We start from the raw sequence: 27,930 nt of genomic DNA, 5'->3' as shown, positions 1-27,930 counted from the left end.
CCAGAGCCGATGTGACAGGACCTGCAGCCCAGGGCCTGAGAGCCTGCTCTGTGGGAGGCCGGCCGGATGAGCAGAGCCTGAGGCTGGAAATCCTTAAATTATTTATTTGAAAATACAAATGTGATCTATTAAAATGTTTTAAAATCGCTCTACACGGCAAATAAAAGTTAACTTTACAGGTTTTGTACATTTAGGAGGAAGTGGTCACACGGGTACCCGAGGGGGCAGCCCTGTGCAGGGGCGAGCGTGCAGGTAGGAGGGGCAGCTCCGGGACACGGCACTGCTGAGGAGCAGGCAGTCTCCACGCCCATGGTCAGTGCAGGTCACAGGACAGGGCAGAAATCAGCTCCCTCCAGCGTGAACCCAGCCGGGACCCATCTGTCTCCAAACACCTCCACTCGGAAGCCGGACAGTGAGCTGAGGGGCCCGACGTGCGGGGAGTCCCCAGCGGGTACCGGCATCTCCTCTGCCCACCGGGCCACGGTGACACTGCCTGCGGGGACCCCCTCCACCAGCCCCCATGTTGAATAAATAGGACTTGTCGTTCTGTACACACAGCTCAGGTCTGTAGAAGCTCAGCCGCCAACACCATCAAACACAGGTCTGTTTCCACACAGAGGCCGCCGCCCGCGGCCGCCGCCCGGGTGGGCCCTCGGGGGCGGGGGGTCAGGAGGGCTGCAGGTCCTCGTCGCTGCAATCACACTCGCACTCATAGTCATACAGGTGGACAGCGCCCAGCGCAGACGGCGTCTCGAAGAAGGACCTCTGGGCCAGGGGCGTCCGCAGGGCGCTCAGCTTCTGGTCCACGGGGCTCAGCTCCGCCTCGTACCTGCAGGGGGGGTGCGGTGAGAGCGCGAGGAGGCCACTGGGGGCACGAGGGGGTACGTGGTGGGGACACGGGCTCAGGGAGGACCCAAGGGGCATGGTGAGGGGTCCAGAGGCCAGTGGTTTTTAGAAAAGATGCAGAGCCTCTGGTGCCTTCATGTAACATGGAGTTGGAGCAATCAGACACCCACGTGCGTTAAAGACAGAACCTGTGTCCTCGCGTCACAGGGAAACCTAGTGAAAAGCACACAGACTCAAGGTGACCCTCCAACTGGCTTTGGTTCAGCTGCAATCTCTCAGACGGCCAATGAAAGGGACCCGTGGGTCACCGGCCCATCAAAGTCAGAAGGAGGTGAGGACACAGACACCCAGACTGGGGCAGAACAGTGGCAAACCGCACCCCGATAAAGGGCGTGTCCAGAAGAAGCCTCGAGGCTCGATAATAAAAAAAGATCCAAACTGGAGACGGGAAAGGCGGAATCGCACCAAACAAGACCCACAGACGCCGCCGTGTACGAACACAACTCCAACTTGGGACGACCATAGTGGGAATTAACAGTCCACACAATCGCGGGGGGCGGGGGGGGCGAGGACGAGCAGCTGGGGGAACTGCCCCAGGTTGGCAGGGACCAGACGGTGCACCACTGACAAGGGGCAGCCACCTGACCCCAGGGCCCAGAACCTCTCCCAGGCATCTGCCCAGGTGAAGACTTACAGCCACACGGAAACCAGTGCGGACGTCTCAGGGTGACTTTGGTGTCAAGCTGCCTAAAGCTGGAAGCGCGGAGGGCCGGCCAAAGGCCGTCCGTTGCTTGGTGAATAAAGGGACTGCGGTGCCTGTTCCCGGGACACACTGGCAGTGCATGGAACAAGCTCCTGCCACCTCGGCCTGCTTGTCCCATCTCCCTCTTTCCGTGCCCACTCACCCATTCTCCCGTCCTCCAGGCATCCCTGTCCCCACGGCCTCGCTCACCCATCATCCCAGGGCTCCCCCACAGCCTCCTCGGCCACCAGGATGTCATACTCCTCGGCTGCGTACTTCTCCCAGTCCGACAGCTCGGGGCCCTCAGTCTCCGTCTCCTGCGTGGGACATACATGTCACACGGGGTGGACGCGGCCAGCAGCACGGCCCCAGGGGCTCCCGGCCCCGCTCGCTCACCAACCCTGAGCAGGGATGCGCCACCCCGCTCACTTACCACCCTGAGCAGGGACACCCTGCCCCACTCGCTCGCCCACCCTGAGCAGGGACACCCCGCCCCACCCATTCACCCTGAGCAGGGACGCCTGCTCCTTCTGCTCGTGGTCCAGGTACTTCTCAATGTTGAAAAAGGTGTCGAAGAAGACATTGGCGAGCTTGCACCTCTTGAGGTCTCGGAGCGTGATCTTCCCTGCGGGAGGACAGGGGTGGGACAGTCACGCCTGCAGCCCTCGCACAGGGTCCCTCTCACGCCTTCAAAACCACAACTACGTCTCCTGACACGCCCTGAGTGACGTGAAAAACGGGTGCAGGAGGTCGTCCCAGGCATGGATGGAGCCTGGGTGGGGTGGGGAGGGATGGGGACAAGGGACAGAGGACAGAGCCCTGGGCCCCTGCCACCACAAGGACCTCAGTGCACAGAGGCCAGCAGTGGACAGAACCAGAACAAGAGAAACTCTGGCCACCAGGGGGCGCTGCACATGCGTCCTCTGAGCTGTGGGGACTCGGGCAGGCGGGAACCGGGGCAAGGGGAGCAGGTCCCAGGACGATTCATTCCAAGGCCCCGGATTCAACAGTATTCACACCACAGACGGCACTGAGGCCTCCAAGTCTAGAGACTCTGTCTGACCTCAGGGGTCCTGGGTCCCTCAAGGTGCACCCTTGGCCACCTCCTGGCGGAACCTTTCAGGTGAGGGTGTGAGGACGTCCCGGGTTGACCCGGGGGTCCCAGTGCAGGGCCTGGACTTCAGCAGGTTGAGGAGGGGGAGACCCAGCGGCAGGTGACTCCACACCGCCCCCAGCAGGGGTGAGATGGGAAAGCCAGGGGCACAGGCAGAGGGGCGTGCGGTGGTCGGAGACACTGGATTCCTGACTCTGTGAGCTCACCTGCAGGATGGGACCCCATCCTTGCGGACGGCTGAGGGGGAGGGTAGAGAGGACAGGAAGGAATGGGACCCACCCTCACCTGTGTCAAAACATAGCAACTGCCCCCAAACAAGGGTGCTGCTGTCCCTGCCCGGGGTGGGGTCTCCAGTGACATGGAACAAGCGTCTTGCAGCCTTGCTCAGCTGTCACCACCTCAGAGAGGGGATGGCCTTCCCAGAGTGGGCCCCCCAAGTCGGGGCACCCCCACACACGCACAGTGCATCACCTTCACTCTGAGGCTTCACCAGGTCCAGCATCTGGCACAGGCAGTCCTCGAAGGGCAGGGCCTCGATGGCCATGCAGTCCAGCCGGCGGCACTGCTCCTCGTAGAAGTACTCGAGCTCAAACATGGACAGCGCCCCGTCCCCATCCAGGTCCATGCACCGGAACCAGTACTCAATGCTGCCACACGGTGGGCGGAGCCTCGGTGAGCCTGCCGCCCCGGATGGGCCCCCTCCAGGCACTGACACCACCCCGCAGGACGGGCCCCCTCCCAGGACCAAGTCCACCTGGGACTGACCCGCTGGCATTGAGCTTCTCCTGGCACGGGCCCCAGGTGGCGCACGCTTGCACAGGGATGACCTCTAGCCCGGCTGCCCACCCACTACCAGGAGCACAGGACAGCGAATACCTACCTGGTCGGGGTTTTCTTGTCTTCCTCAGAGATGAGAAACCAGACGAAGTCGGCATAGCTTATCTTTCCTTCCTTCTGGACTTTTCTACCTCTGGGTTCAGGGGTGGGATAGAGAGATGAGACACTGTCGGGGGAGCAGCTCAGGCGGGAGCCCGTCCACCCGCTGGGTGAGCAGAGCCCAGCATTTGCCCAGGGCTGCTTGGTCCCCACTGGGGAGGAGCCTGAGGTTCTGAACTGTGGAGGAGGCTCCCTGGGAACCCAGGTGAGCAGTAACTGCTGGGGCCTCGATCACAGCACCTCACAGACCTCAGGTGCCCCAGCTCCAGGGCAACTCAGACGCCCAGGGCCTGACACGGGCCACCGCCACGGGTCCCCTTACCAATAACCTCACATGGCCAAGATGTATGCCCCCTTTATGACGTTCTGTGGCAATGGTATGTGTCTCCCCTTACCAATGACCTCATGTGGAAAGTGACAGCTGCATGTGTGACCCATTGTGACGTCAGGCACCCAATGCCACAACACAAGCTTCTGTGAGGTGGAACTGGACTTGCACACCAATGCGGCCACGCACGACCATCGGAGGAAATGAGCCTGCGTGAGACGTACCTCGTCACAGCTCCCGAGAAGATCCTCTCGATCATTTTCGTGGAGATGGCTGCAGGAGAGACGGGGTCAGTGCCAGGCTGCACCTCACAGGGAGCTGGGCAGGTGGGGTCTGAAATGCTGAGACTAGTTGGGGCAAATTCCGTGCCCCAGAATATCCTGCCCACACCCCACACCCCGAGCTCTCCAGTCCCAGGGCCTCAGCCTACCTCGGAGGTACAGGGGTGAGAACCCTGCCCCACCCACCTGTCCCCTCCACGCATGGCCTGCCAGCCTGTGTCCCCGCCTGCCCCGGCCACAAGCTCACCGTGGTCGTTGTGCCGGGCCAGGTCCTGCTGGTCGATGAGCAGGTCGTGGTCAGTGTCCAGCTCCCAGAACTTGCAGTAGATGACATAGAAATGCTCATAGGAGAAGTACTCGGTCAGCTGGTTGATGTCTGCCTCCTCCTCTAGCAGGGCCACGTTCTGCACACAAACCCGAGACACCACTGTGGTTCCCGGGACGGGCCTCCGCTGGGGGACCCCAGAATCTCCCACAGGAGCTGCAGGGCTCAGAGCGACCAGGACCTGCTTGAGGGTCGGGAGCCTGGCGCCTGGGTCAGGGCTGCCCACTGCCAATGGGGATGGCACTGGGGATAAGAACACTGTCACAGCTGGGCCCCAACACATGCAGGTGAGCACCTGTCCTCAGTGTGGAGGGGCCCCATCCATGGCTCCCTCGGGCTGTGCCTCTGGGACAGGCGGAAGGAAGAATGGATGGACGGATTGATGGATGGATGGGGGTGAGTTTGGATGGGTGGTAGGTGAGTGTTAGGCCCTGTGCCCCCACCAGCGGCCGCCTACCTGCAGGAAGGTGCTCCTCCGGAGCTCTGCACAGGTGATCCTCCCGGACCAGGACCTGTTGACTGTGTAGAAGATCCTCTGGATGACCTGCAGGAGGGGGGCTGTCAGCAGAGCACAGGGCAGGGGGCTGCAGGGACCCCCGTGGCCGGCAGAGGGCGCCTGCTCCACAGGTATCAGAGAGGCGGTCAGGAAGGAGGTCCTGCCAGGGTAGCAGGGAAGCACCCAGGGGGCAGGGGGCAGGTGCATGAGATGGACACACCTGAGCTGCGAGGAAGGTGTGGACAACAGTCCTAAAAGGCTGCAAGTCCTCACAGCTGCATTTGATTAAAAAAAAAAATGCTCTAAACATGTCCACAAACACTAACTGACCAGCAGAGGAAAAGCATGAAGGTGGGACTGTGACCCATCCCATCAAACAGCGAGGCCACCTGCGCACAGGGCTCAGCACTGCTCCCAGCGTGGATATCCTCACCTGTCCTCTCCCCTCACCTGTACTCTCCCAGGTCATCCCCTCACCTGTCCTCTCCTAGGAAGTCCCCTCACCTGTCCTCACTCTAGGACATCCCCTCACCTGTCCTCTCCCAGGACGTCCCCTCACCTGTCCTCACCCAGGACAGGACCTCACCTATTCCTGTGCAGTGGGGTGAGAATGTGCATGGAGCACCCACATGTAAACATAAAGCCTTGTTTATACCCAGCACAGGGACAGCCTCCGTGACAGAGACGGGGGAGCACGCTGCGTCTGGAGTGATGGCACACGGGCTCCTCACATGTGCATTTGTGTTATGGGATGTGCACTCCCAGCACGAGCCCCAAGCAGATGCTGGGCTGCCAGGGCCGCTCTCGCTCAGAGGAGACAGGTGCCCATGGGACAGGACCATGTGGGCAAGAGATGGTCATCCCCAGGCTGTGCTCACTAGTGCTGGGTCCTGGGGCAGGTGGGCTGTGCATCCGCTGTGTCCCGGGGCAGACAGTGCCTGGTGCTCAAACAACATGATGCTTCGAGGAAGGGCGGGTGCTCCCCTAAAACTAGGACATCCTCAGGCTGAGCAGCCAAGCTTTCCTGCCCAGAGGGGGAAGGAGGGGTCTGGGAATGTCCAGCTTGTGCCTCACTGTGCTGCTGACTAGGGCCACCTGGCAGGGCCACCGGGCCCAGACATCTGCCCCTTGTCGCCACTTGCAGGACTCCCCTGAGAGGACACAGCCCATGTACGGTGAGCAGATGGGTCTGGGAGGGGATGGAGCCTGTGCCCCAGCCCCCCCCCCCCCACTATGCTGGGGGCTGGGACCCGGGCCTAGTACTCACGGTGGTGATGTAGCGAGAGTGGAACTCAGATGCCTCCTTCAGGAAGGCCAGGCCGGGGTGGGTGTTCACCACGTCCTGTACAGAGGGAGCACACAGCTCTGCATGGGAGGTGCCAGGGGACCGCTGATGCTCCACCCTGAACCCTGCATGGTCTGCTCCGAGGCCACTGTTTGCACACACGCAGCCACAGACATGTGAGGATGGAAAACCAGGTAGAACATGGGCCAGAAAAGCCCAGGACGGCTTCCGTGAAAGGCCCACTCTCCTCAGTCGAGTTCATTTGATATACATAGAACAGACCACATAGGTGCACCGGAGACAGGCGCCTGCACGGAGAACTAGTCACAGGGACCCGAAACATTCTGCCGGGACAGCCTGGGGGTGTCCCCGGGGACCGGGCACCTGATGTGGACCCCGGTCACTGCCAGCCAGTGTGTACATGATGCACTAGTGTCTGAGCTGTGGGCGCATCTGCTCAACCACGTCCTGTGACCCACAACCTGCCTCAGGGAGTGAGCCACACCCAGGATGCTCCTTCCTCCATCCCACAGGTCACAGCCAGCAGGGATGTGTGCCACCCGCACTGAGGCTGGAGGGGCTCAGTCAGTGGACCAGCTCCGTGGGAGGCAGCACCCAAGGGAGGGAGCCAGGCTCCCAGCCCGTGCGCGGGGCACACGCTGGACCACACCCGTGAGAAGGGGTGGGGTGAGGGCGTGCGGTGCGGACAGGGTGTGAGGTACATGCCTGCAGCCAGGGCCTACCTGCAGAAAGGGGACGAAGTCCTCCTGCACCAGGTAGTTGCAGCCAGGGTTCATGAGCAGGTGGACAAACCTAGTGGCCTCGTCATGGCAGTTCTGCAGGATCCTGGAGGCACAGAGGGCGTCTGCATCCTCAACCTGGGCGTCCACACCGCCTGCCCAGCCCAGGGACAGGGCTCTGACATGAGGCGCAAGAACAGAGGCCCCGGCAGGACGGCGGGGACAGAGCGATGGCCCGGCTGGCCTATCCAGCGCCACCTCCCCAGTCCCCATGGCTGTGAAGCCCCTCCCCTCCCACGGGCTCCCTGCAGGGACTCACTTTCTCCACATGGCCACGAACTTGTGGACGGAGACAGAGCCTGTGCGCTCTCCCCCGGCGGCGTAGAAAAGCGGCCCCTTCCAGTACCGCGGGCATCCGCAGGCCTGTGGACAAGCGGGGAGGGGACATGAGCGCAGTTCACTACCCTCCCCGCAGTTCACTCTCACACACGGGGCGGGGGGGGACAACACGAGCAGAACACAGGCTCATCCCGCTGTGAGGGCGCTGCGAACAGCCCGCTGGCGACAGAGCAGCCCTGAGCAGGGCAGCAGTGGGCACCCGGCAACACACAGGCCCCGGCTCTGGAGAGGAAGCAGCTCCTGATGACCGCAAGTGAGAGAGGGACACGTGAAATCGAGGACGTGGTGGATGCGACACTGACCGCATCACAGCTCACGGGGTGCAGCCGCCACCAGGACTGGCGCCTAGACATCAGGTAGATGGACTAGGAAAGGGGGCTGACACCTAGCTGACCCACTCGTACTCAAAAGGGTAAGAAAATGAAAGGCAGACATGAGATAAAGCAAGATCGATTGTGTCCACGGGATGAAGCCTCGTACCCCTAAAGCACCAGGGTCAGGGGGCCTCTGGGTGTGAGCCCACCCTCGGGCCAGGAGAGGAAGCACCCAAGTCCTGGGGACAGAGGCTCCACACTGGACCACCCGCCTCACCTTGTCTTTCTCTAATTGGCCTCCTGTGTTGTCCGAGTCTTCTAATAACCTGGCCAGTGTGGTCAGTGTCCCCCTGAGCTCTGGGAGCCGCTGCAGCAACTATGGAAGCAGGAGGGGTGCTGGGAGCCCCTTGAATTCTCAGCTGGTCGGTCAGAAGCACCGGTGACAACCGGGGCCTCGCGAGTGGGTTAGGGGGCTGAGAGCAGGAGGTGGCCATGGCCATGGCTGTGCACCCTACCTCGATAACGGGCAGAGGAAGTGCAGAATCGTCAGGAATGGAAACACCTGAAACCCGGCAAACCACGTGAGCGCCTCCCAGTCAGGAGGGATGAGTGCCCTGGAGCTCAGGGGGCTTGGGGAGGTGGCCACTCCTCACCCCATCGACCTAGCACGTTCCTCACGAGGCTGAAATCATAGCACTTCTCTGCCCACAGATTAAGTCAGAAATCAGCAACCAAAGATAAGTAAGGAAGCTGTCGATTCTGAAAACTAAAACGACAAAATTCTGAATGAGCCACCGGGCAAAGGAGAAATCAGAAGACAAATTGGAATCCAGTGATCCCTGAACGGGAATGAAAAGCCGACAGGCAGGTGTGGAGGCCGCTCAGGCCGCCCGGGAGGAGGTTACAGCGTGAAGTGCTGACGAAGCCAAACAGGACACTGACCGGCCAGAGCTGCCTCACAGAGAAACTGCAGGGGAAATTAACTCACGTCAGCAAGAGTGGACGCAACACAGAAGACGTCGGAAATCAACGCCACAGAAAATCACTGCAGAAAAGTCCCTAAAAGTAAAACCTAGTTCTCAGAAAAGATCAAGGAAATAAAACAACTTCTGGACGAAGCGTCTGAGAGTAGAGACAAAAGACAGAAATGTCAACACCAGAGGCCCTGGGGGTGTGGGGTCTGATCAAGGCCAGGACGCAATGAACTCCCCGCTCCGAACTGACTGGGCTCCCTCACGGCTCTGTAAACAAGCTGTCACCGCGGGACCTGAAGCCGCAGGGAGGAGCCTCCCAGAGAGAAGCCCGACGGCTCCACTGTGAGAGATGAGCCGGGTTCTAAGGAGCCGGCTGGGGGAGAGGCAACAGCGAGAAGACGGCCTGCGGCTCCATGGGCCAGAGCACCCTCTACCACTGCAGGCAGGGGAATTCCACAGAGCTGCCGAGGGCGGGCCGGGACCCGAGCCCTGAGCAGATACCAGCACTCAGGATCCCAGCGCAGGAGAGAGGAGACGGATTCCCGGGGAAGCGGGACCTGGACACGTTTAATCTGCGTGGTCACAGACTGAGGAAGAGACCCGCAGGCCCCCCCCCCCCCCGTTTTCTGCAGAAAGCGCTGGGAGTGCTGCAAATGCACGGGAGAGCTGGTGAGGACGGAAGGAAGGCACGGTCAGCAAGCCGGAGAGAAACAGAAGGGCTCATGAGGCAGCTGTAAAAAGCCTGCAGCTGCCGTCCCCCGCTCTCGGGGACTCACACCTCAAGGCCAGGAAGGGGTGCAGGGTGCAAGCCCCCCGACCCCCTCAGACCAGCCAGCGAAGGGGCACAGATGGCACGGGGGACGCGAGGCCACCGCACACAGGTCACTGTCCATGTCTGAACAGGACGTGACCGTCCACCAGACGCCCACCAACCTGAACACAGGGATCTGACCAGAGTGGGGTCGGCCCAGGAGAGAGATAGTCACCCATAAAAACCAGCTGCAGTGACCGGCTGGTGTGGCTCAGCTGGCTGGAGAGGCACCCTGTCTGCCGAAAGGCTGCAGGTTCGATTCCCAGTCAGGGCACACACCTAGGTTTCCAGTTCGACCCCTGGATGGTGCACACGGGAAGCAATGAATCAATGTCTCTCTCCTGTCCTCTCTGCCTGCAAATCAATATAAACGCATCCTTGGGTGAGCATTAAAGAAACCAACAGAAGTTTTACATAACTGGCATAAAGTGAGCAAGCCCCTAAATCAGAGCAGCACTGAGAGGCAGAGGAGGCCTCAGACGGAGGCACGAATGCTCCTAAGCGGTGACGTGATGCTGCAAAGGGCCTGCCTCTCCCAGACCCACCTGTACACGGGAGCACGCCCGACGCAAACCAGGGCTCTGTGGGAGCAGAGGTGCTTCTGCCCCCGCCCGGGAATGCAGAGAAAGAGAGCATCTCCTCTGAGGAGGAGACACAAAGACAAGCGGGGCCCACATGGGTGTCACTGTGAACCTCCTCTCATAGGACAGGTGCTGTGTGACAGGCTCACGCCCCAACACAGCAGAGCCCGGACATGTGGTCAATACGTGTGAAGCCACCCAGGCCACGCAGCGTGAGGGGGACATGCATCTCCACAAACGGTCTGAAGGTCACATACAAACACACCAGGTCGCCTGCCTCACCCCAGTGCAGAAATCAACTCAATACAGAGCCCAGCCCGCAGGGTGCAGCCTGAGCGTATGAACCTCCGGGAGAAACGCAGTAGGAAACACAGTGGCCGTGGGTGTGCACGGCCCCCCCACGGGACACAGTGTGTGAACTACCCAAGGAAACTGTGGAGCCAGCTCTATCAACATTAGACATGTTTGCCATTCCAGACACGGTGAGGGACATGAAGGACGGGACACAGCTGGGAGAAGCGTGCCCAACACCTACGTCTCCAGGACCTGCTGCTGGAACATGTCAGAGCACAAATAGCTCAGCACAAGGAAACCCCCTCGTTTTTCACAGGGCAGGTGACTGGAGCGGCCAGTCCTCCCAGGACGGGCACGATGACCAATGCCCACGGGCACGCTGTGGGGCTCAGATCCAGCACCCGAGGTGGCCGCAGGGGACTGTTCTGAGCCCAGGCAGCTTCAGCTGCAGGCTCAGGGGAAACTCCTGCCCCCACCCCCAATAACTGAGAGGAACCTGAGGCAGGGCCTCATCCAGGGGAGACCATCCCAGATCTCCTCTCCCAGGCTGCCTGAGTGCACAGCAGACCTGTTTACTAAACACCTGCCCTTCTCATCGGGGACCTTCCTGTCCCTCCCTCGGCACGTTTTATGCACCCGTCCCCTTTCTGTCTCTGAGCCTCCACCTGTGCGCTGACTCTTGTGGATGTGAGGTTCTCACACACAAGCCTTAAATGTGGTTATTTTCTCTAGTTATTCTGTGTGATGCCTGATTCTTAGACCAGAAAAGAACCTTCGTGGTAAAGGGAAGTTTCCTTCTCCCCCACAATGCTCAACATCGTCCTTACAAAACTGCAAACTGAAATAACAACAACGAGATGTCTCCGTGCCCATCAGAACAGTGTGATGTGCTCAGTGTTGATGTCCCCTAAGTTCCTGTGCTGAATCCTGACCCCCACCTGAGGGTGCCATGAGGTGGCCACAGGAGGTGAGGCGGTTGTGAGGGTGGAGCCCCATGAGTGGGACGGTGACCTGGTAAGAGACCCCAAAGTTCCTCCCCCTCCACAAGTGAGGACACAGAGAGCAGGGGTATCTGCAGCCAGGAGAGGCCTCCCTGACCCGCCAGCACCTGGTCAGACTCCAGCCTGCACACGGAGAGCAGTGACTGTGCTCCAGCTCCGTCCATGGTGTGAGTTCCAGCAGCTGAACTGAGACAAGTGGCCCAAGTAAGGAGTGAACAGCAGGGGTGTGAGTGTGGGGAGCAGGGGACCCTCACACCCGCTGGTAGGGACTCAAAGCAGTGCAGCCCCCTGGAAATCAGCTCAGTGAGTCCGAATCACCCCATAACCCAGCACCTCCACTGCTAGGTGCGCACGTGTGTGTGATGGATGAACACAACGGGGTCTGTCCACACAGTGGAATATTACGCAGCCACGAAAGGAGTGAGGCTCTGACACAGGCTACAGCGTGGTGGACGCTGAACAAAGGCAGAAGCAACACACAAGGTGACGTGGTGTGTGATTCATTTATGTGAAATGCCCACAACGGGAAGTCCAGACAGAGAAGGGTCACGTTGGTGTTGTCAGGGGCTGGGGAGGGGACACACATGGGAATGCGTGACTGTCGTGGAATGGCACACAGGTGAAGGCTGTGACCCCTGCATGTGGAATAAACATCTCTAAACTGTGCATTTTAAATGGTTAAAATGCTGCCCGGCTGGCGTGGCTCAGTGATTGAGCATCGACCTATGAACCAGGAGGTCACAGGTTCGATTCCCCGTCAGGGCACATGTCTGGTTTCGGGCTCGATCCCCAGTAGGGGGCGTGCAGGAGGCAGACGAGCCACAACTCTCTCATCATTGATGTTTCTGTCTCTCTCCCTCTCCCTTCCTCTCTCTGAAATCAATAAAAACATATTTAAAAATAAAGAAAGAAATTGTTAAAATGCCAACGGACTTCATGTGGATTCAGCACAATAAAAGAATTCCCACTGTACAGCTCTGTTCATGTAAGATCCTAGGAAACGGGCCCTAACCTACAGTGACAGGAAGCAGGTCGGGGCGGGGTGGAGAGGGGAGGAACAAAGCACGCGTTCAGGGGCTGCGAGTGCTTATCCCAGCTGGGCTGGTGGTGTCACAGGACACGCACGTCACCCATGTAACTGTACACAGCAGACCGCTGGCTGTCCACAGGACACGCACGTGACCCGTGTAACTGTACACAGCAGACCGCTGGCTGTCCACGGGACACGCACGTCACCTGTGTAACTGTACACAGCAAACCGCTGGCTGTCCACGGGACACGCACGTCACCCGTGTAACTACACAGCAAACCGCTGGCTGTCCACGGGACACGCACGTCACCCGTGTAACTACACAGCAAACCGCTGGCTGTCCACGGGACACGCACGTCACCCGTGTAACTGTACACAGCAAACCGCTGGCTGTCCACGGGACACGCACGTCACCCGTGTAACTGTACACAGCAGACCGCTGGCTGTCCACGGGACACGCACGTCACCCGTGTAACTACACAGCAAACCGCTGGCTGTCCACGGGACACGCACGTCACCCGTGTAACTACACAGCAAACCACTGGCTGTCCACGGGACACGCACGTCACCCGTGTAACTGTACAGAGGAACCATGTGCTGTTGGTCGCCCTCCACTGTACCTCAGGATGCTGCCAAACAGGGAAACGATACACCGATAAGAAGTAAACACACGGCGGGCTCCACGTGACCCTTGGGAGCGAACAGGAAGCCACGGTGAGGCCGCTCTGCGCACACCCGCGTGGCTACAGGGAGTGACAGCAGCAAGTGCCCCGCATCCCAGGGCAGCCGGCCCCTCCCGCCGCAGGCCCAGCAGGCGCTGGGGAGAAGCCGCTCTGGAAAACCTCACCGCAGCATCTTGTAAAATTAGACACGCGGTCACCAGACGACCCAGCAGTTTCCTCTGAGGTATTTATCACCCCAGGGAACACATGTGTGACCCCAAGTCTTCAGACCAACGTACAGGGAAGCTTAATCCCAAGACAAAAACTGGAAACAGCCCTGGCCAGGTGGCTCAGTTGGCTGGACCGTCGTCCGCATATGCCAAGGTTGTGGCTTCGATCCCGTCAGGGCTCATACAAGAATCAACCAGTGAATGCATCAGTAAGTGGAACAGCAAATCAATGTCTCTCCCTCTCTCTGGAAATCAATAAAATGAAACAAAAATAAAAAGCTAGAAACCAATGAGTGCTCCTGGAGATGGACCACGGTTGTGCCCCACAGATCACTCCTGGGCATTAAAGGACCTGCAGGAGCATCACAATTACGCTCTGAGGGAGCAGCCAGACTCCAATCTGCACACGGCACGATCCCAACATGAGAGTCCAGAAAGGAAAATGCAGGGTGGAGAGCTGACACGGCTGAGCTGGGCGGGCCTGAGGGGAGGGACCGTGCACACAGGGCGGGGAGCACACGAGGCACAGAGAACGTGGGGAATGGACATGTCCCCTTCCTCAGGGACGGATGTGTCCCCTTCCTCGACTTCAGGGTGGACACACGGAGGGGGCGGTGTGTTTATTAAAACACACCACCTGTATACTTAAAAGTGGCCACCTTGCTGTATAGAAATTACATCCCAATAAACCTTACGGAAGCAAAGATGTAACCGTCCCACTCGAGGAGGTAGAAAGAGAGGGAAGAGAAAAGTGTGTAAGAAATTAACAAAGGTGGGGCATGAGAGACAAAGAACTAAAGGAACCCCGGAAGCCGACAGGTGCGTACCCAAACAAGGTAACAGTCTCCAGCACGACTGGTGCAAAGGAGCAGAAACAAATGACCCCAGGAAAAGAGGGTCATATGCGCAGATTTCATTAAGATTAAAAAATCACAACGATGAGGAAAAGCTTCACATAATAAATGGATCAACTACGCAGCTGTTGTTTTAGAAAAAATGTAAATAAAAAATGACTGCAGAACCAAAATCCTATGTAGCGCAATACGTGTAGACAGAGGACGCGTTCTCGTGTGGAAGACGCACCCGGAGTGGCCGGCTGGGCGGGTGGGGACAGGGCACAGGGGACCCCCTCTGTCAGCCTGTGCCACAGGAGATGGTGGAAGTGATGAACCAGATGACCCACTGACTTCACCTTGCACCACACGGGCAAGAGTACCTGGACACACAGCACGTACACGCAGCTCTCACCTCACAGGCATGAGAGATTTCTCAGAGAAATGCTGACCAGGGTTCGCCAAGTGCCAGGACCCACCTATGTGAGGGAAACTCCAGACGCCTGGGGACACGCCTGCTGGAGCCTGTATGTGACTCACCCACAGGCTGATGGAAAAAATGGGGCAAGGCCCTAGGGGGATGTGACCACAAGATCCCATGGGCGTGAGGTCACCCTAGGATCCGGCAGCCCTGCTTAAGAAGGTCCCAAGGATGCTCGGACAGAGCGAGTAATGACACACACACGCCACACTGCAGAGTACCCACCACAGCCACCAGCTGTCCTGAGGAGAGCTGAATCTCAGCCATGGCCCCCCCGCCGAGACAACGCGTGCAGTGTGGCATCGGGTGCAGTTAAAATCACACAGAGGGAGTGTCCACATTCATCCGCCCAGAGCTCTGGACGGGCAGGGAGGGACAAGGGTCAGGGGTGCACACAGGGCTGGCGGAAGTCGGGGCAGAACCTGGGGACCAGTCCCTAAAAGATACAAATTCTAACCTTCGCTACATCCAGGAGGTGACACAGCTGCATCTGTCCCCCAATATTCAGGGTAAAAAGTAATGCAAGGCCCCGTGTGTCTGATTTTGAAGACGTGGAGAGGGTGGGGATGGGAGCCCACGCTCGGATCACGAGGATGAAGGCGCCCAGAGAAACGCACTCGTTTGCTCACCCAGGACGCCCACCTTGGCTACCGTGCCCATGTCCTCCATGGTGGCCCGCTCGTGCGGGAACTGGGCGAATGTCCTCTCGATCCTGGCGATGACAGCATCCGTGCTCACCGTGTCCTGTGGCCGGCCACGAGGGAAGTAGAAGGTGGGGATGCTCTGGCTGGTGGCCGGCGGCCGGGGCTCTTCCTTCTTCCTCTGGACCTTGGAAGGGAGATAGGTGACATCCTGGTTAGAACCCAGGACACTGACAGTTTCTCCGCACTAGTGCAGGGTGGGAGGGCGTGGAATTCATCTAGATGTGAGCGCTTCCAGCCCACCTGCCCTGAGTCTGCACAGAGAACTCCCGACTGTCCTGAAGGCTGACTTGTCTCAAGCCACGCACCCGGGAGGTGACACATGCAGGAGGTGACACACCAAGAGAGTCACGTGTTGAGTCTCCTGCCATCCTGCTTAGGTGGGATCCCAGGGAAGGGACAGCTGCTACCAAGGCTGCCAGCATGGTCCCTGCACCGTAGCTCCCCTGGGAGGTCTGCTCAGCACAGGTGAGCTATGGAAGGGAGGTCACTCAAATCCCAATGGGCTCCTCTGTCTTGAGCTCCCTTGTTCTCACACCTACAAGTCCCGGAAAACTGGACAGGCATCCACCCCCCCTGCAGAAGGCCCCCCAGAAAGGACCTGCGCCCTAGGGTCTTATCCTACCCAGAATGTGGAACAGCAGACAAGTAATGAACCGAGGTGTAGCGGGCCAGGGTGTGGCCAGTCACCCACAGCCAGAGCCGACACCTCCACAGCATCCAACCTTGAGCTGCGTGACCTCCTGACCCACCTTCCCAGACCAAGTGTGAGGACATCCCTGGGGAGCTCACCTGCTGGTCCGGCTGCAGTCGCAGGTCAGGGGTGCATTCTGTACACAATAGGGCTGCACTGTGAACCTGCCCTAGTAGAGCTGATATTCATGGGACCGTTAGGAAATGCCTGCTGCTGCCCTGGCCGGTGTGGCTCAGTGGTTAAAGCATCATCCCGAGGACTGAAAGGTCCTGGGTTCGATTCCTTGTCAAGGGCACATTACCTGGGTTGCAGGCTTCATCCCTGGCCCCAGTCAAGGTGCCTATGGAAGGCAACCAATAGATGTGTCTCTCTCACATAGATATTTCTCCCTCCCTCCCTCCCTCTCATTCTCTCTGAAAATCCACGGAATAAATATCCTTGGGTGAGCATTAACAAAAAGAAGAAACGCCTGCAGGACTTCAGCCAGGAGCTGGCACCGGGTGGGTTTGGGGCAGGAGAACCAGGCTCCTTGTGCCCTGGTCAATGACCTCGCTGTCCCCAGCACTGTAGGGCTCTGTCTCCCCAGGGGACCAAACACTGTCTCTCTCTGCTGACCCCACAGGCCTGCTGTGCTGGAAACAGCTCCCTGAGGCCATGGCTCACATAGGGCCACCAAGAGCTATGCGTCTGGCCGTCCCCACTGGCAGTGACGGGAGCACCATGCAGCCTGGGGATGCGTCTCCACTGCACACCCTGTGTTCTAGACATGACACCAGGGGTGAACACAGCAGGAACAGCCAGCCTCCTAGCGGGAAGTGCGAGACCCAGGGGTGAAAAGCTGGTGCCTGAGGCCACGGGGAGCGGGGCTGGCGGCGGCTGGGGAGTCCCGTAGCACACTCAGGAGGTAGAGCACGAGGGGCTCACCCCCCCTCCGTACACAAGGTGTGGGAACTTCAAAGCATACACACAGCAGGACCAGCGAACCAGCAACAGGAGCCTGTGGGAGAGGCACACACTGAACAAGAGGAGGGCCCATGATGACCGGAAAGGGGCGTGTGGGGACCACACCTGCAGGGCGCCCGCACAGCCGAGGGGACAGGCTCTCTACGCAGGGAGGGGCTCATACCACTCAGCACCGTTACTGAGCGCGAGGAGTCGCTGCCTAAAGCGCTCACCCCACACAGAATGCAGGAGTGCAAACCATCCACTGACCAGGACACACACGGCCAATCAGTCGGCTCAGTGCACCCTGCTTCTACAACCTGAGGGGGCCTCTTTATCCCACCCCACACAAGGGCCCACTCAGAGGGGAGGGGACCTGGACGGGGCCCTGCGGAGAGGGGACAGCCTGGGGACCCAGGCGACCCCAGCATACTGTCCGGGAACAGCAAAAACGTCAGAGAAGAAAACCGAGACACATCAGGAGATGGGAACACAAGGAACTGAGAGGGCCACCTCTGCCACAGGGGATCTGATGGAGGGCGAGGGGAGGAGGGAGGAGGGCACCCAGGCAGGGGGAGCAGCTAAAGGGCTGGACCTCCGGAGTCTCCAAGGCCTGCGAGGCCTCAGGCACACACTGCAGGTTTCTGGCTCTCTCAACATCCCTCTGCAGGCAGGCACCTCAGCCACACCCAGGCCCCAGCAGGAAAGATGCCCTGGATGGGTGTTACATGTCCCTTCCCCCAACACACAGTTGACCCCACCCTTTGCCCCTGCGCAGGAATCATCACCCCAGGTCACCAGCCTCCACAGGCAACAATGCACACTCCCACCAGGACCCTACCTGTATCTGCCCCCCCATCCTGACCCACACCTCAGGACCAAAAAAGTCCCCAAGTTCTAATGAAAATAAGCGGTTCATGGTCAAAAATCACCAAACACACAGCAAAACAAGGCACCAAGAGGGACAACCTGACGCAGGGAAGCGAGAGCCACACCTGATGCAGGACAGTGAGACCCACACTCAGGCCCACACCTGACAGGCAGCAGATTTTCCAAAGCGGCCACAATAAAACAAAACAAAAGGGGGTAACTCCAAGGAGCAAACAGTCAGACCTGCAGCCAGCTTTTCAGCAGAAACGACAGGTACAGGAAGCCGGAAGGAAAGATGCGCACCTAGAACCCATAAGAGTAACTCTGAAGGGTTTACACTAGGGAAAAAACAGACAAACAAAACAAGAGCGAGTGCCGCTAGCACTCACTCACTCAGGGACATGCTGAGGAAGTACCTCCGGCAGGAGCAAGGGTTCCCCAGGGGGAGGTGTGAACTGCAGAGGGATAGAGGGTCAGGAGGCTGAGAGACGGGGGTCAATCTAGACACCATGACCCCATAAACCAGTCATGAGAAGGTCACTCTAATTCTGCTATAAGCCCTCTCACGATAACAACGACGGCATGTAAATGAATGGGTAGATACTTCAGTTGTGCTTACAAACACTAGCGGTTGATGTTTGCAGGATAAGCAGTAGGCTGGGAGAGAGGGTAACACTCCGAGCTGGGAGAGGACACACAGAGGGGAGGCAAGGAGGGAGGGGGTAAAAAGAAACAAAGGAACACTGAAGACGAGGGAAAATGGATCAACAGTGACAATAAATGTAAACGGACTAACACTCCAGTTAAGAGACAAAGATCAAACTGAAAAGGTAACATTTATTTGTGAGAGACGTACAAGGACACAGGCTGAAAAAATTTTAAAGGACTCATAAAGACCGCAGGCAAACAGTGGCAAGGAGAAAGCCGGTGGAGCGCGTGTGTGGACGTCCCAATTCATGCTGACGGGACTCACCAGAGCTGGACTTGGGATCTTTCACCTTTACGATGCTGCAAAAGCCATTCGCATTCAGTACAAACCAGCCCGGCTATGTTTGGTGGGTTCGGTATATTAAGTGCATTTTCAGCTCACGATACTGTCAACGTATGGCGGCTTTATGGGTGCATAACCCCATCGTAAGCCGAGGAGCATCTGTATAGTAACGTCCACAGAACAGGTGGGAGACTCGGGTGTGACTAACGAGTCACCGCAGCATGCTGAGAGGTGGGTGGTGGAAGCTGTGACCACCCTGAGCGGCCCGTGCCTCAGCCCAGAGGGCAGACGCTGGTGGGAAATGTCGAAATCCAGCAGAGAGGGAGGCCGAGCCCAGCTCCCCAGCACCTAGCAGAGCTGACGGCATGAGAAACAAACAGGCCGTGTGGACACAGGAGATTTACAGCCTACTCTCTGGACATAAATAGACCACGGCCCAGCACAGCTCAGGACACATGCTTCTGTAGCTCGAGGGGCAGAGCTGGGAGCCGGCCACCACCCGGCTGGGCCATGGGGCTCAGCACATTGTGAGGGACAGCGGACAATGCTCCCCAACCACGATGGTCGGGCTGCACATTGGTGACGGCAGCAAAAATAGCACACTGTATTCGTGCGCATTTGTGTGCACGTGTGTGTGCACGTGTGTGCAGTGTCAGAGCTCTAAAGCAGGCCTAGGGCCTCAGAGGAAGGGAAGCCAGCCAGGGCTGAGGTGTTTGGCTCCCAGGCGCTGCACCTCAGCCCCCACTCAACATGCATCCGACGTGGCCTAGGGCTGTCACCAGGGCAACGATGAAGACGACACTCTGCTCGCACAGAGCTATTTCTGACCCGTCACCATCCCAGGAATGGCAGACATGCCCATGGGCCTCCCCCCCACACACAGTGTGCAGACACATCCAGATCCACTATAAACAAGTCTCACGTAAAACAACCTGTGTGTGTTTGCGGAGGGACTGATGCCAGGAGAGCAGGAAAGGTCCATGAGAAGTCAGCCTAGGTGGTGTCCACAGAAACACTTCTCTAAACACCAGCCTCAGAGGCCAGGTATCCGAGGGGTCAGAGGGCACGTGCTGGGACACAGGAAATGACCTCATTCCAACCCCAACCACACGGACATGCAGGAGGAGCACATGGGAGGGGACCAAGCAGGCCAAGCAAAGCTACACTGGGCACAGGCTGAGAACCTCCTCGGTTTCCCAGGGTGGACGCCCACCTGAGACCAGACCTGACCGGGTAGCTCCACACAGCAGCATGAAGATTCCAGGCGAGTTCAGTGCTCACAGGGACATGTCCCCTCCCACCCCCATGGGAGGCCCTACAGGCCAGGGGCTTTCTCCTGGGCTCCTCGGTCCTCTCCACACCAGCTGTCAAACATGGGATGGCCAAACAGAGTCAATGGGTCAACGAATAAAACAGAGGAGCCAGAAATAAAGATGAGAAAGCTGGGCCGTGGCAACGTTTATTTGAAGGTCCCCTACCCACCACAGGAGAGAGCCTGGCTCCGAGATGACAGAGACCCGGAGAGGTGTCCTGGGGTGTCTGAGCTCTAAGAAGCCAGAGGGGGATGGAGAGGAAGCCCTCAGATGACAGGGAGGCAGGCTGAGCAGTTCTGGCTGCCTCAAAAAGATGAGGCCAGGGCTGTCCAGTGGCCAGGCCATGGCAGAGCAACTGTCACATCTGAAACACCGCCCCCCACTGTCACCCTCGAGCTCCATCATCTCCCGCCGCCCCATCTCCCCATCCCACCCAGACCATGTCGGGCATCCACCCTGAAACACACTGGGGTGGAGACGCCACAAAAGTCCTACCCCGACGGCCCCTGATTTGTCTCTCACCTTAGGGAACTCTCGCTGTACATAACACAGTGTCTTCCCTGAAAACACTGTTGAAGCCCATCCTCTGTGACCTGAGACAACTTCCTGCTGAGGGGGTTAGTTCATGATCACACCGCGTGACTCCACGTCTAAGTGAAGATGCGCTCACATAGGCCTTCCCTAAAAACGAGGAGCCAACGACAACCCCAACCCACGTGCAGACAACATTGCGGAGAGGGGAGCACAGGGGAGAAATGCAGAAACTCAGAAGTGTGTAAAAGCTGAATCGTGATCCCAGAACAAACTCCAGTTAAGTATCAGCAAAAAGGTCCTTGTCTACCCTGAGCACCAGGGTCTGATAGAATGGGACCTTTTTTAGGCCACGACGTGATGTTAATGTGCAGTCTTGGCAGACGCTGAGCCTGCCCTGTGCCCGGCCCCCAGGCCCCCAGCCCCCCAGCCCCCAGGCCGCCACCACCTCAGGGTGAGGGGAGGGGGAGGCCGCACCACAGAGAAAACTCCAGCCACAAACTGATTCCACAGTGGTCACGGGAAGCCTCCCACTTTTACAGTATGTGGTCCTGTTAAACTAAGTCATGAACCATGTGCCACGTATGGAAACGGAGACACACACCTCTCTGAGTGCTTACGGGTTTAAAGGCCAATTAGTTCCTAAAACCACGGGTCTGTGTACTCCGGTTGGTACGGTGTGTGGATATCTCGTAAATCCCCCTAAAAACACATCACTCATAGCACAGTGCTGCCCATCGCAGTAAAGCTGGGGTACAGGGAATCGTGTCCATTCCGACAAAGCTAAGGCATCACACAGAAGACTCCGCTCAATAACCGTGGGGAGAGCCACGCTCAGGCCCCTACAAAGGGCAGGGTCCCGGCACTGACAGACAGTTCAAGCTCCTGTGCGGTCACAGCCTGCCTACCGACAGCCCTAGCCCACCCTGAAGTCAGTTCCCAGCCCACGGCGGTACCAGCCGCTAAAACACAGGAGAGGGGACAGTGGAGCTCTTTTAAAAAACAAACAAAAACCACCCCAGGAAGCTTCACTGGGGACCTCCTCACACTGTGGGTGCTGTTCTGGGAGGAACACCAGGGGGGTGAGCACCCCCAGCAGTGAGCCCCGCACGAGCAGCCCCCGCCCCCGACCTGACCTCCCGGGACGGCGAGGGACGAGACGAGCAGCCACAAGCAGGCACAGGACGCGCCGCACCTGCTGGAAGGCCTTGAGCCTCTTCTTGAAGCGGGAGGGCAGGACAAAGTCGCAGCCGCGGGCCAGCGAGGCCAGCTCCTGCCTCAGGTCGGGGTCCTGCCGCAGGGACAGCTCCGGGAGCCGCATGTCGGCTCGCATGGGCCGCCCGGGCTGGGGGCCGTGCTCGCGGGGCTGGGCCGGGCAGGGGCCGGCGGGGTCGAGGCGGCAGCTGCGCCGGGCAGGGCTGAGAGGGTGGCCGGGCTCAGCGCGATCCATGCACAGCCCGGCGGACGCTCTGGGGGCCGGCCCTGGGCCGCTCGCATTCCACAGGCTGAGCGCACATGCTGGAGGTGGGGGGAGCGGCCGAGGGAGCAGCTGAGAGGGGACTCGGCGGCCGGAGTCTGGGCAGGAGGGAGCACCGAGGCCCGGCTCCGACCGGTCTCCCGAGCCGTCTGTGCGGCTGCTGGCGGGGGACAAAGGCTGGAGGGCTGCAGAAGCCGGAGGGGTGCAGAGGCAGCTGTGGGCACAGCGACCTTCTGACCGTCCTGGCTCAGCCCAGAGGAAGGGCCGGAGTAAGAGAGCAAGTCGGCGGGAGAGCAGATCTGGGGACACCGCCCGCCGGTGCTGAGGAGGGAGGGGACAGGGGCACTCCAGAGACGTGAAGTCTGTCCTCCGCGGAACGGAGCCTGTCACACAGCTCCGTGCCCGAGGTTCCCGTGCTGGCCAAGGACCCGGCTGGCCCCTCCCTGGACACACAGCACAGAGGGTCTGCATGCCTGCCCACCCCGCCCTGCATGGCACGGGCAGAGTTGAGAAGATGGCTGTGAAAAGGGGCAGGGGGCTGGCCCCTTTTCCAACACTGGGGAGGGGGAGCGCTTGGGTTTGGTACCTGGGGCTGTCCACATGTGCTGTGGAATGTGACCCAGTGATTGTCATACAGATGAGGGGATGAAGGCGGGCTCAGACCGAAGACGCAGAGGAGCCCACAGCCAGGTGTCCCCACCCTGTCTCCACCAGGGAGGAAACAGGTGCCCACGAGAGGCCACGTCTCACACAGCCAAGGGTAACATCTCTCAGCAATAACTGGGCTTAAGGCACTCGTAGCCTCAGGGTAGAACCTCAGCCCAGCCTACACCCATGGCTGAAACCAGACCCTGAAGGACACAGACAGATGTGAGAACACACAGCTCAGAGGGGCTTCCACTGGCGGTGGCCGTGTAACTGAGCGTGGGCTCTGTTCCGGGCAGAGGACACCACACCCGCCCAGTGCTGGCACAGGGACACCCAGGATTAGTGGGGATGATGTTTGGGGCACCCGGCCAGCCCAGAGGACGCTCTTCCAGGACATCCTGCCTCCCCAGGGGAACCAGCCATGTGGTGGCCGATTCCTGTAAGGAAGCTGACAGGACACCCCCTGGGCAGGGCCTCCCTGGGTGCCCCTGACGACCAAGCCACAAGCCTCCATCTGGGTCCCATACCCTGAGGCTCCACCAGGGGACTGCTCCCCCCACAGCTCAGTCCTGGCCGGTGCCTGTGGCCTCCTGTCCACAAGGAATCCTGGTCCCATCTGAACCTGCTCCTGGTGCTGAGGTTACAGAGAGCGGGCCCTTCGACAGTGTCCCCAGTTTCAGCTTTAAATGTGCCCCACGATAGTAGGGGTCAATACAAGGTAAGGCAGAAAGAGCATGAAACAGGCCTAACGTGTCCTGTTGAAATCTTGCTACAAACCCAAACTTCAACCCAAATAGACACAGAAACTTTTCACTCCTTTGTCCATGTCTAAATAAACGTTGGGGAAAGACGACTCGTTCCAGGCACTCTCAAAGGTAACTTATGATGGAGAAAAAGGCAGGATGGAGAGAGATACCAGGCCCCACTCTGACTACTTTTTAAGTGTTTTTTCCCCAGGATCAACTGGAAATGCTGAGCACAGTGCAGGATGCTGGTTACGCTGCCACTTACAAGTGAGGAAACTGAGGCACACAGGTGAAGGACCCTAGTTGCAGGGCTACTAGGCGATGGAGCAGGCCTGGGACAGGCAGGCAGGGGACCAGGGGACCCGGGGCTCGACTGACCCCTAGGACCCCTCCCCAGGTGGAGACCCCTTTCCCTACCACAGGCCGACTCTGTAGCTACTCAACCTGGAAGCTTTTGGAAGCTGGGACTCACTATCACCAAAACCACCTCAAAGACCCCACTAGAGGGGGAGGGGGAGGGGCTTCTAAAGCTGTGTATTTAGTCCACTGCCTTGCGGGAGGGGGGGGGGGCGGGCACAGGGACACGACACAGAACGGGCCACAGGCTCTAATCACGTCTGCCGGCCCCTCTACAGGACAGATGCGGACAGGTCAGCCCTGAGGAAACTGTTCCTTCCTTTTTGTTGTTTCTTTCCTTCTTTTTTTTTTTTTTTTTTACATGTCTGTTCTGTGTGGTTCTGAGCAACGTAATAAAATAAAGCCCACAGTGATTTCTTCCTTCGCCCAGGAGTGTTTCAGAAGTCTGATTTTAGCTTCCAATTGTTCATTCCAAAAAAAAAACCCACACTGAAAACTGACCTCGCACTGCCTTCAATGTCGAGCAGGGTTAGAGAACTCGGTCTGCAGGGTAGGGAGTATTTTCACATTTGTGCAGAATGCTCTGTGGCCTGGGATCCGACACCCTGGGAAGTTTCTTTGAAAAATGAACAGGAGACTCTGCTTCCAAGCAGAATGGGGAAGCAGAGCCTAGGTTCACCATCCCGCCTACACCACAGCGAGATGCCCGCTTGTCATGTCCAGGGAGGGCCAGGTCGACAGGCTATGACACGCGGCACTGGCTCAATGCATAGGAACTGGAGCCTCACCCACAGATCGAAAGTATAAAACAGTACAGCCACCTCGGAGAAGAGTTGGACGGTTTCTTACAAGGTTAGCATGTATTTACTGTAAAATCTGGTAACTGCACTTTTCAGCATCTTCCTGAGCTAGAAACGTATGTCCACACACAGGCATACAGGTCTGTGCACAGTAAGGATAGGAACAACTCAGAGGCCACCCACACTCCCGAGAGACAGATTGTGACTCATCCAGAGTCCCCACTCAGCAGCGCAGTGGGACCAAGGCCACATCACACACCTCAGGGTGAACCTCACACTGCCCAACACAAGAGGCTGCACGGTCAAGATTCTGGACAGGGACACCCTAGACCAGAGGTTCCCCAGGGGCCCAGAACGGGGGTGGAGGAGACGGGTCTGCATTGTAACTGGCTCCTGCAGGGAGGCCACACTGTGCCCTGCACACATGCCACTCATCACTCTGTGCAGTGTGTAAACTAATTCAACAGAGCTGGTTTTTAAAAACCCACAGAACAATTCTCCATTCTCTCCCCAGCATCTCTGCTTCCACATCCCCAGCTGCATCCCCTTCACGTGCATTCACCAGACAGTGGTGCAGCCGCCCTGTATGTCCAAGCATCCGGGGAGCTCTAGGGAGCAGAAGGATAAATCACCCACCGCATAGAGCTCATACTCAGTTGGGGAGACACAGAATGAGAAAATAAACCCTGAGATGACAGGCAAAGCAGTGAAGGTGCCAGGGCCCAGTGCTCTGAATAGGGGAGAAAACAGTGCCCCCAGCCAAGCGTACATCCATCTAGAACCTTAGAAAGGGACTTTGTCTGGAAATAGGGTCTTTGCAGATGGGATGAAGTGAAGGATCTGAGATGAGCTCTTCCTGGGCCAGGGGGCCCTACATCCAAGGACAGGGTCCTTATAAGAGACAGAACAGGAAACAGACACAGAGGAGAAGCCACATGGAGACGAAGGCAGAGACAGAAGGGGTGTGGCCACCAGCCCAGGGACGCCTGGAGCCCCCAAGAGCTAGAAGAGGCTGCAAGGATCCTCACTGGAGCCTCCAGAGGCAGTTCAGCCCTGGGACACCTTGATCTCAGACTCCTGGTCTGCAGGATGGAGAGAGGAGGGATTTCTGTTTTTAAGCCCCAGGCCTGTGCTACTTTGTTATGTGCCCCCAGGATGGGCTAGCATACAGGAGGAGTGTCAGTGAGAGGACAACTCTGGGAGAGCACTACAGAGGTGAGGGTGAGGCAGGGCGTGACCAGAGGAGGATCAGCACGGTGAGGCCTGCAGGGCGGGGCTGTGGGGAAAGCCGAGGCAGTGGACAGGATGGAGTGAGGGGGTAGGGGGACCAGCATCACAACAGCCAACTAGACACCTAGAGTCCCTTATTCAATAAAGGTCAAGGGTCCCGCCATGCCTACACACTGTGGAACTGCTCCCCCAAATTCCCAGATTGGGAGGGCTTCCTTGAGGAGCCAGACCACCAGCAGGGCAGCAGCTGTGACATCGAGGGCACCCGTTCCCATGGCCACGTTCTCCGAGTGCTAGTTGGCCTGCGTTACCTTCTCCCTGAAGGATGCTCTGGTCCCTTGGAGCTGGAAACATGTTAAGGTGCTTGTGAGGAAAAGACCCAGCAGGGAGGACCAGCCTCTCCACTCTCTGATGCCACCACCATCCCCAGGCCTGCACAAGGAAGACACCTGGGACTGCAGCAGGGTGCACCTGCTGCACCCAGGTAGGACCCATGGGCTGGGCTCTGTGCCTGGAGGTGCAGATATAGCATCAGCCAAGGCCCGCCTCCCCCCTTCCCACAACACAGGTGTCCTGGGGTCCCAGTGCAGGGCGCAGGACCCACACGCCTCTTGCTGCCCCTCGGGTGGGCCTCACTGAATTCATACTATATCTTAAAAATATAAACTCAGGCCTTCTCTCAAGGCATTTTACGTGAAAACGTTATTCTGTAATCACCATTTTAGGGAAAATACTTCCCGAGCATGTGGCAGACGCTGTATTTGTCAAGCAGCACCCTGACAATTTTGCCAATGTCAGGTTTTTTTAATCCTTACCCAAGGATATTTTACCCATTGCTTTTGTGAGATGTGAGAGACACATCCATTGCTTGCCTCCTGCACAAACCCCGACTGGGGCTGGGGAGCGAACCTGCAACCCAGGTACATGCCCTTGACCGGGAATCGAACCGGCGACCCTTTGGTGCGCCAGCCGATGCTCTAACTACTGAGCCACCGGCCAGGGCAGCAGGGGAAATTTTTTCAGTATGTAGGGCTTTCTTGGGGAGGGGAGGGAGCGGGCAGATTCAATGCGAAAGCGTTTCCTCGTCGGTCACGTCCACCAGCCTCCCGCACCTGCCGCGCGTTGCTAGGCGACCGGAGCGGCCTTCGCGGGCGCGTTAGCGGAAAGAAGAGCGACTTACTACTCTGGTGCCCGCGGATCTACGAGTGCCCCGGGCGTGCGGCCCGTGCCTGGGGCTAGAGGCGGCGCCCAGGGGCAGCGCGCTGGACGCGGGGGCCGGGCCGGGCGCCCCCAGGCTGTCGAACACGCTGGGCTTGCAGGCGGGGGCCGGGGGGGCCGACGGGGGCCCCGCGTCTCCCCCGCCCACGTCGGCGCGCGCGGGCGTCTGGATCCTCTGCAGACAGTCCCAGAGCATCGTCTGCGTGCTGGCCTCGCTCAGCCAGCACAGGAACAGCTCGTCCACCTTCATCTTCAGCACCGGCTGCAGCACTTTGCCCGGCGGCATCTCCGAGGCTCGGCCCCGCCTCCCCGGGAGCCCCCTTTCCTCACGCCAGGGGCAGAGTCCAGCCTCCTGGGGCCTCGGGGGTGCAGACCACGGCCGCCCGAGGGGCCCCGAGCCCCGGCGGCGCGTGCACGCAAGCTCCGGGGTGCAGGCGAGCTCCGGGGTGCAGGCGGCGCCGGCCGGACTGGGGTCGCAGGCCCGGGGCGCAGGGTCCGAGGAGCGGGGTGCAGGCAGCGCCCGGCGGAGTTGTCGCGTCTGCGGCCCAGAGTCCGGGAGGCGGCGGCGTCCGGGCTGACGGGGCCCTGGGGTCCGGGGAGTGGGCGTGTCCCGCGTTCAGGGGTTCCACAGGCTCGGGGGACCCAGTGCAGGCGGACCAGGCAGACACCGGCTCAGGGCAGCTTCAAAACGGCCGCGCCGGGCGCGCTC

The 27,930-nt window shown here is 59.0% G+C and overlaps 1 protein-coding gene across 1 annotated transcript; it reads right to left on the bottom strand.

Moving 5' to 3' along the window:
- Positions 1–88: 88 nt before the first annotated feature.
- On the bottom strand, positions 89–27,930 carry PPP2R3B (protein phosphatase 2 regulatory subunit B''beta). Its single transcript, XM_087829350.1, has 13 exons — positions 27,184–27,930; positions 15,346–15,531; positions 7,413–7,516; positions 7,097–7,199; positions 6,336–6,410; positions 5,030–5,116; positions 4,495–4,651; positions 4,191–4,239; positions 3,583–3,672; positions 3,174–3,349; positions 2,095–2,213; positions 1,799–1,905; positions 89–829 (listed from the first exon to the last, which is right to left on the bottom strand). The coding sequence occupies exons 1-13, from the start codon at positions 27,505–27,507 to the stop codon at positions 667–669; spliced, it is 1,740 nt and encodes a 579-aa protein (XP_087685476.1). The 5' UTR covers positions 27,508–27,930; the 3' UTR covers positions 89–666.

The sequence above is a fragment of the Miniopterus natalensis genome, chromosome X (genome assembly GCF_054644295.1).
Source record: "Miniopterus natalensis isolate mMinNat1 chromosome X, mMinNat1.hap1, whole genome shotgun sequence".
NCBI lineage: Eukaryota > Metazoa > Chordata > Mammalia > Chiroptera > Miniopteridae > Miniopterus > Miniopterus natalensis.
The sequence above is the reverse complement of the archived record's forward strand: the minus strand, read 5'-3'. Positions and strand labels throughout refer to the sequence as shown.